This window comes from Lactuca virosa, chromosome 1, assembly GCF_052849685.1.
Source record: "Lactuca virosa cultivar CGN04683 chromosome 1, Lactuca_virosa_CGN04683_v6, whole genome shotgun sequence".
NCBI lineage: Eukaryota > Viridiplantae > Streptophyta > Magnoliopsida > Asterales > Asteraceae > Lactuca > Lactuca virosa.
The window spans coordinates 137,147,814-137,157,571 of record NC_136426.1 but is presented as its reverse complement, the minus strand read 5'-3'; the positions used below and the strand labels follow the sequence as shown (position 1 = coordinate 137,157,571).

Sequence of the window (9,758 nt, the reverse complement as noted above, 5' to 3'; positions counted from 1 at the left end):
AAAAATGGTAAGAATTAACGTATATATTTGATAAAAACCAACAACTTTGGTTGCAAAGTTATAACTAAACATTATAATTAGTGATCAAAGAATTTGATACATAAATGGATGGAAATAAACTTCGATTTTTTCAATTAAATCCATTAAAAACGTACCATAAATATTTTCTCGAGAAATTGACGATACTGTATTAAATAATGTTTTACAAAATTTGGCAAAAAAATATAAGAATATATTATGATTTTTTTTTATATTTACATAAACAATTTCAACGACTATTATTGTAATAAATCTTTATTTATAAATTTGTCAAAAATATCATGTTTGTATCGTCGAACGTTTTTTTTAAGTTTTGTATTTTTTTTTCATATTGTTTATCATTAATAAAGTTGGAAAAAATATAAATTAAAAAAAACTTAAAAAAAATAAAGATATATATGTTTTTTTAGGCTAGAAGATGTTAGAAGACTCTGGTCCACATCTGCGCCAAGAAGAGGGCGCGCAGACATTTTTAGGTCTGCAGTCTTCAAAAAAACAAACAGTCTGTGAAGGCTAATGTCTGCGCGGCGCAGACATAAGAGGACACGCAGATCTGCAGACAAAAAACAAACACTACCTAAGTATAGTACTATCTAAGTAATTTACCAATTTAAGGACCAAACCCGCCAAGATATAAAGTTATGGGGCAAATTGTAAATTTACTCAAAACACTGCTATGTATACAGAAAGAGGTCAACAACCCTTCTTATTCAACCCCCTTCTCTCGATTTCCACTTCAATACCAAACAAAACTCTGACAGAGATTTCTTGATCGACGATGACTCATATCCTTTCAAAGGGTTTTGATTGTGATTGTTCGTTTGTTATGTTTTGTTTTTTTAATCGGTTTCCTATTCGATCTGATTCAATCTAACGAGAATTCTAGGTATTTGTTTATGGATTTTAATCTTCAATTGATTTCGTGTCTATAAGCATGTGAATCTTGTATGCTTTCCTTAATGGGGGATCTAACGCGGCAACCAGAGGGAGAAAGATCGTGAAAGAGCCAATGCTCGTAATGGCGGTAAAGGGAAGACCAAAGACGACGGATTGACCCCTGAACAACGCCGTGAAAGGTTTGAATTCTTGCCCTAGTTTTTTTAGCGATTTCGATTTGGTTGTTAATTCTTGTTAAGTATTGCGACGATTTAGTTAATCATTGAGTTTTATAGTTCAATTTAGCTTTTAATACAATAAATTTGGGATCCCTCTTCATGAGTCAACAATTAATTGTCTGGAATCGATCTATCGTTTGTCATGAACAATTAGACTATAACCTAAAAAAATCAACTTTTTCTTTTATGTTCGAATATATAAAAAAAAAATTAATCTGCAATAGTTCAAGACTATCTTTCTGTTTTTTCTTTATAATTCCATTGATCTTTTCATCTCAGATATCTTATCAGTTTGATATGTGTTTCGACTGTTTGAAACCACGATTAAAGCCTCTAATATGCTCCTCCTTAAAGTCTCAATCAGATATTAACTCAACCTGCAACTATCAATTCAATCTATTTTACTTTGTATTTTAGTAATTTTATTTATTAATTTTTCAAAAAATTGTAATTAAACTTGTGAATATACAGGGATGCAAAAGCACTCCAAGAAAAGGCTGCAAAGAAGGCATCACAGGCTGCAGGGAGTGGTGGTGATGCAGGAGGTAAAAACACCAAGAAATAACAGAGAGAGTATCATTTCATTTTTCTTTTCTTTACTGAGTGATTGTATTATCTATATTTAACATTTTATATTACTTGACATTATGGAAAAGTTTATTCTGCAGATTTATTATCATCTGAAATAAATATTCTTCTTTTGTCACATGTATTTTGTCTGCTTTATAATTTGGCCCCTTTCTTGTGTTTTGCTTTCCATGCTTTTGTATGCTTTTGTGTTGCTTCTTTCACATGTTTCTGTTTTTGTCGTGCTAACTTATTTTTTGACATGCTAGATTATAAACTACAAGTTAGTTTTTAATATATGTTTGTGTAAAGCTAGTTTTTATCTATATAAGGAAGCTATTGGTAAACAAAGAATTATTTTCATTCTTATTAACCTACAAAGTGAAGGATAAAGTTGCAAATGTAGTTAGACAAACTCATTTGTGTTAAAATTTAATTGAAGTATCAAAATAAGCAAGTCAAAAAAGTTTGGTTGTTCGGTTTAGTTATCAATAATACCATCTAGGGTAAGTTTTAATAACAAAACATCAAATGTAATTCATAGAATATAAGCCAATGTCTTATAATTATTCACAATAAGTTTTATTATTATGAAAACAATATTTAGTGGTATTGTTGCTAATAAGGCCATGCGGTGCATTGCGGGAAGCAAAAGCGGGAACGGATCCTGCACCTCGAAACACAACACCGGGCAATGTTTTAAAAACCGGTTTGAACCGGCCGATCGAATCGGTTGGACCGGGAACCGAGGAAGAGAGCAGTTCAACTATCACCGGTTTTACACCAATTTCTGAACCGGCCGGTTTTTAGAAAAAACCGGTTGTACCGGTTAAACCGAATAAAAACCATGAAAAATAACCATTTATATAATAAATTTTGGTGATTTTTTTTCAAATCTACTTTGTTTTCTCTAAATAAAAATATATGGTAAATGTTATAAAGTTTTTTTTATGTGTTTGTAATCATCTAAAACTATATTTCGTTTCGGTATTATACTTTATTTTTTTTTCACATATATGGATTAATGTAAAACATTAAAACTTATGGTTATGTGTTATTTTAATATATTTGGATTCATCTCCAACTTAATTTGATGTGTATTTTTAATGTTTGAATTTGTAAACATCAAATTCATGATTTATATATGTATGTATGTGTAAGAAAATAGAAAAAAACAAGAAAAATATAGAAAACCGGTTCACCCGACGGTCGAACCGGTTAAACCGAGAAGCGGTCATCATACCAGTTCAACTAAAAAACCGGTTTTTAAAAACATTGACACCGAGGGTGCGAGAATGGGTGTGTGGGACAGGAGGGCTTCCAGCGTTCTCTCTCCTGCTGTGATTCGTCCATGCTGTTTTCTTTTTTTCTTTCTTTTTTTGGTTGTAGCCGTTAAAAAAGGTAGACATGTAATTTTTTTTTTCACTTTTCTATATATATATATATATATATATATATATATATATATATATATATATATATATATATATATATATATATATAGGATTAGGAGTAGATCAAATGAGAACACCTAAAAGGTTGAGAACGCGAGAACAAATCACAACCTTGTAAATAATTAGATCTATGGCTATTATTAACTGGACCATTTATGAACATTTATAAAACTGATGTGCTAAATATGTAACTTTGAAATGAAAAGAAGGTACAATAGGAAATCCATATAATTTAATTAAATAGAAATTCCTATAATCTCTCTCTCTCTCTCTCTCTCTCTACTTAACTAGAAAACCCTAGTCTAATTATTTTGAAAAAACCGGCCGCACACCCCCACCTTCTTCACCACTGTTTACGTTCATCGTATTCCGCCATCCTCCATCTTCGACCATCTTTGAGCACCATCTTTGAGCACCATCTTCTACCTAGGGTTGTATCAATAAAATCGTATCCTCCTGCTCATCATCTCACGCCGCAACACTCCCTGGTATACCATCGCTGCCACCTCTATCTCGGTAATCCCCCTCCCCCTATATATTTGGTTTAGGGAGTTCTTGCTCTCTATACCTTGTATATAACATTTGTATTTGTTTAAAGTTTCTATTACGAATGTATAATCTGAATGATTATCATGCTTATTTTTCATGGATGTATCTTATGGCATATATTTCATTCTTGATAAGCAACTATTCTTTATGCTAATGGTTGAACAGTAGTTTAGTTTAGCTCTCAAATTTGACATCAACTTAGACACTGAGTAGCTCTAAATGCTTTTGCCAGCCGTGGTCGTCTCCTATCTGGTACATATACATATATAGTATTCTCTCATATGTTTTTGTTCTTACATCCATTATACATCAATTTCAGTTTACTTGGATATAACTGATTAATTTAAATCTATTTTTGGGAGTTTTTTTTTGCCCATTTGGTGTTTGATAAAATGCCACAATGAACTCATTTTAGGATTGGAATGATGGTCTCTTGTTTTCTTTTCCTCTCAGGAAATTTGAAGGGTAGTTTTGTGGCAAGTCCTATATAAGTATATATATATATATATATATATATATATATATATATATATATATATATATATATATATATTTTTATCACATCTGAAGTAGTTTGTTGTTTCACTTGTTGAATGTTACAGGTGCACTATGTGTCTTTAGGTGAAACTTCTAAAGCAAGATTAAAGTATATTCATTCAAGATATGAACAACAATCACAATGGCCGCCGCCGCTGCCGGTGGTGATAATGAATGGGAGGTCCCGACCAGGAGGCTTGCTAGTCCAGAAGCGAGATCCGAATGAAGAACAGACCCGTATAACTCCACCTACCTTAAAGTTCAGTTTTTTTTAATAGTTTCCTGCAATCAGATTATGAACACCATTTGCTGCTATCCAACCAGATTAGGAACACCAGGTTTGTTTATTGGGTCAAAAGACAAGACATATGAATTTGTTCATTGATCTATTCATCAATGAATAAGTAAAATTGGCTTAAGACGTTAAGCTCTTTTTTTAATTAACACCTTATTCATTTATGAACACTGAATATCATAGTCTGGCTTATTATATTACATTATTTTTTTCACTCATGTCTTATTCATTTATAAATATTGGGTTTTTATATTGATACAGATACAATAGCTTGATCAGATAAAAATATACACATAGAAAGAATGCTATGGAAAAGGGAAGTCGGGTGACACAAAAGATTAAGGCGGTCTGAGAAAAATCATCGCCGGACTACCGCGCCTCTGTGAGCCATCGGAGATCCACAACGAATCAATCTCTTTAACCGAGGAAGCCAAAGCCGATACCATATTAGAAATTTTTTGTCTCTTAACAGTGTTTTCTATTCATTTATGACTAAATGTGTATTCATTAGTGATTAAATGTGTATTTAAATGTATTCATAAGATTAAATGTATATTCATTAATGATTGAAGCAATTCATATTTAGATGTTTTCATTTATGGTGATGTTTCTTTAATTGTGATTTATTCATTTATGAATATAAATTAATTCATCTATTCATTCAAGATTATTACCGGCTTCATATATGACTACAAATATATATTTATTCATGCATGATTACTAATATTCGGATAAAATGATTAATGCGTCAGTATTTTTGATGTGGTTGGTAAAAAAAACTTAAAGCAAAAAAAATAAAATAGCGTTTTTATTTTAAATTATGCTAAAAACGTTTTTTAAAATCATTTTATTGATTTTGTTAGTTAAAAATAGATTATATAAGTTCTTAATATTTGGGTAAAAAATCTATTAATCATATTAAATCCCATGACTTTAAAAATTAATTAACTACTCATAAATTATCCATAATTAATTATATTGTAAAATTCCTTTTATGCCCTTATATGATGATTGGTTCACAACTGTTCTCGCGTTCTCAACCTTTTAGGTGTTCTCATTTGATTCTTTCCCTATATATATATATATATATATATATATATATATATATATATATATATATATATTACCCTTTAACACATCTATAAAAACCTACATAAACCTTCAAACCGACACCTTCTTCTATCATTTTCTTTCTATTTTCTTCAAAAAATTGAATACCAACAATTAAACTCCAAGCTCCGATAGAAGAAAAAAAAACCAATGTTTTGAGTTCAAATGACCCAACTCGAAACATTTTCGCTAACGATACATCTCAAGGGGTTTATCGTCCCTGATTAACTAAATGCTCCCATTCAATCGCCTCTACAATTCCAATATCAAAATTTTAGACAATTCTACCCGGTGCAAGTTCCAAATGTTCCTCCAAATATGTTTTCAAACTTTGTTGTTTTTCCCGATCAACGTTCGCCAAATCAACCCCAAACCCAAATCCCACTCCACCAATCTCAAACCCAAACCCAAACACAACCCTCTCACTCTCAACCACAATACCAAAGCATCGATGAGTCGGATGACGAGATTGTACGGGAAAATCAACCTACACCACCCCCAATACTGCAAAGGAAAATAACAGGTGTAAGAGGGAAGGCAGAGGTCGATATCATGGACAGGGGTGGAGCCAGTAGGGGGCTAGTGGGTGTTGTGCCCCGCCTAACTCATTTGGTATTAGTGTATTGCCAGTCAAAGCTCACCCGCAACTATATGCTCCATCTCCTTCGGTGTGCATTTAATTGTAATTAGTGTTATTGGATATTAATGTTTTGTTATACATTATTCATTATTTATTATTTAACTTTTTCAGAAAACATCAAACTTATAACGGTACAAGTAACATTCCAGTATGTATTATTACTTTCCTTATTACAATCTTTTTTTATGATATAAGACTATAAACTCACGTACATGATATAAATTACCATATTGGCATATATCTCATTCAAATGGTTTATATATATATATATATATATATATATATATATATATATATATATATATATATATATATACAATACGATGTACGTCTAAGCACCCGCTTATCTAAAATTCTAAATCCGCCAAGAAGAGCTAGTTTTGACGAAAGCTGGATTGGCATTTCAGAGGATTTAGTGACGGGAAATGCACAGTCAACAGATCATTTTTGGCTTCGCATTCTTGAGAGATTCCGCGTGGAGTTGGGAAAAGATGACGACTAGCGTACTAAACATCAACTAAATTCAAAGTTTCGAGAAATAGTTAAGGTCGTTTAAAAAATGAACGGGTTGTACAACAACCTAAAAACCCGACGGAGAAGTGGGCAAAGAGATGAAGAAATTCTTCAAGAAACTTTGTTTTTTTTTCTAGAGGAAACGAGAAAGTCATTCAAGTCGCACGATTATTGGAAATTGTTGGTTCAAATTCCAAGTAGAAAAAAATACAAGCAAGAGTTTATACTAGGAGGAGGACAATCAAAAAGAACAAAAACGGGCTCTAGTGGTTATACAACTTTCTCCGATGCTCGAGTCGGTCTAGATTTAAATGAGGATGACGAACTCGAGCTAGAAGAAATTGTCCGACCGATGGGTAGGAACAAAACAAAAAGGAAGGGAAAGGGGACTTCTTTGGGTGCATCGGATTTCAGTATGGAGTATGGACATGGACGAAATGCGGAAAATGACGGAGACATTTGATCGATATAATCTTAATTTCGCTGAACGTTTGACGTTTGATAAAGAAAAAAAAGCCGAAAAAAGGAGCGCACAGAGAGGACAGAAATGGATGATATGTGATTCTTGATGGAAAAAATTGATCATCTTTCAGGACAGGCTCTCGAGCTAGTTTTGAAGAAGAGGGAGAAGATTATGAAAAAAATATTTTCCGTAGATCGTTTCGTTTGTTTTTTAAATGTAGGTTGTTGTTGGTTTGTTTTTTTTATTTTTTTGGTTGTTTTTCTAATTATTTTAATCTTAGTTTTTTTCAATGTAATTTTTATTTTAATTAATGAAGCGGTGTTTTAATTTTAATTAACTTTTATGTTTATTACTAATTTAAAAAAATTATAAATCTTAAAAATCAATTACTTTTATTTAAAAAAATAAAGTGAAAGATTGTTCCGTTACACACCCTGGGTTTTGGTGAGGGAAAGGCTGACCTGACAGACAAAAAGTGAAAGATTGTTCGTGTACACACCCTTGGGTCTAAGAGTATCCACAATGCATAGTTCAATGAAAGAGTTGAATGTGGTGGCATGCCTAATTGACATCCAATGGATTAAACTCTACCATTATGAGATGCCATGTTGGTATTCAATGGATATAGAGTTCAAAGGCCATTGAACTCTTCAATGGAAAAAATAAAACCTTTTAACTATTAAATATATATTTTATTGAACTCTATTGAGTTTAATGCATTGTAAGAAAATTAATATAGAGTTGTATAGTAAATAAAATAATGATGTGTCAATCCATTAAACTCTAATAAGTTTAATGAATTGTGGATATCCTAACAAGGTTAGAATGAATGGTGTCATTTTTGTCACACCTTTTTGTCTGCCATATTAACAACGTCATGTCATACTTGTCACACCTATTCAAAAGTTTGCAAATAACAATGTTAAAATAAAAAATTATAGACGTATTTGATTCGATATATACATGATGAAGTTATCATTATATAAAAAAGTTATCATTATATAAAGACATATGATAATTGTTTTCAAATAAACAAAAATCATCAACTTTTATCAACCTTTTAAATCTACTGGCTTTAAATCTATTGGCTCAAAATCAGATCGGAAGGGTAAGATCCGAATAGGAGAATAACCTCCATAAGACTTTCGGGCTTTACTGATACAACCACCTTCTTTAAAACTGTAAAATACAAGTGTCTTGAACTCATTCATAACCCACGTGTCTGCATCATATATCGCCACTAGTGATAATTTTGCAATATCTTTTTTCATGTCCAAAACGTGAAGTTTCTCCCATGATTGAACTGTAAGAACCCAAATCTCCCAAGAATGAAGACTTGGTGTCATACAAGCGAACCCCAACTTGCCTTGATACTTTACGAGTTTCCTCAGTCGAGGATTTTCTGAAAAAGGATAGTAGAGGGTTTGAATAGGTGATGAAAAGGTTGTCCATTCTTCAGAATATGCATCAAATTTCAATACTTCTTTGTTCGACAATAACATGTAGATTGAGCCCCTTGTGGTGATCCATTGATAGTTAGATATGATGTAGACAGTATAAGGCAATATTACATGATCTTTTACTCTCCATGTCCATTCCCTTGAGTCGAAAATTTCACAATGATATGATGTGCATCGCCCATTTCTTGAACAAAATACAAACAAGAATCACAATTAGAGTAATTAGTTAATAACTCAGTAAAAAGAAGTACCCACAATTCCACAAATAAAACTATAAAATCTATGCAACTAACACCGAACATACCCATAATCAGTATCGCTTTTATGTTCAGATAATCTAACGATTTTGTAATGTAATGGCTTCGAACCCACCACAACCATGTAAACATTATCGGTTATATAACTGTTTTTTGGATATGGCAATGGCAAAACCTGCTTAGATGAAGGTTTACAAACATGGTAAACAATGGAGTCTTGAAGCTGTGGATGAGGACTCTCGAACACCATGATTCCTTGCTCTGAAGATGCTAGAATTCTAGCATCGTGTGGTAGAAAACCAAGATCAAGATTGTTTGATTCGGGTCCTGGTGCAAACTCGTAGCCATTTCCACCCGTTTGTATTAGAAAACCGGATACGATTTTGTTTCGTTTCTTGTAAAAGTTGAGAAAACCTGGGTCGTATGTGAGTTTTTCGAATTGTTTGTTGATACAACGCGTTATATCAAGAGTCTTTAGGGATGTTCTTGAAAGAATTTCCATGTTCACGTCGCAAGAAAATTTGGGATCCATTGGACTGCATGGGCCAATTCTTTTACAACAATTATAATTATACTTTAATGACAATAATTAACTAATAGGTAATAAAAATTTTAACAACTAAAATAATAAAATACTATACTTCTTTATCAAACAAAATCATCCTAATTTCTAATTGATTTTTCGTAAAATTTATGCTGGTTATAACATTGTGTAATTCAACCTTGTTTTGTTTTGTTCCAGGCTTTAAAGACTAATAG

At 32.0% G+C, this 9,758-nt stretch overlaps 2 protein-coding genes across 2 annotated transcripts; one reads left to right on the top strand and one right to left on the bottom strand.

Annotated features, from left to right (window-relative positions):
* Positions 1-716: 716 nt before the first annotated feature.
* Positions 717-1,862, top strand: LOC145106783 (uncharacterized). The gene is made up of 3 exons (XM_079043714.1): positions 717-824; positions 1,013-1,115; positions 1,626-1,862. Exons 1-3 carry the CDS (start codon positions 818-820, stop codon positions 1,717-1,719), a joined length of 204 nt encoding a protein of 67 aa, XP_078899840.1. The 5' UTR covers positions 717-817; the 3' UTR covers positions 1,720-1,862.
* A 6,472-nt stretch (positions 1,863-8,334) lies between these two features.
* Positions 8,335-9,501, bottom strand: LOC145121253 (uncharacterized). The gene is made up of 2 exons (XM_079057037.1): positions 9,047-9,501; positions 8,335-8,926 (listed from the first exon to the last, which is right to left on the bottom strand). Exons 1-2 carry the CDS (start codon positions 9,499-9,501, stop codon positions 8,335-8,337), a joined length of 1,047 nt encoding a protein of 348 aa, XP_078913163.1.
* Positions 9,502-9,758: the final 257 nt, after the last annotated feature.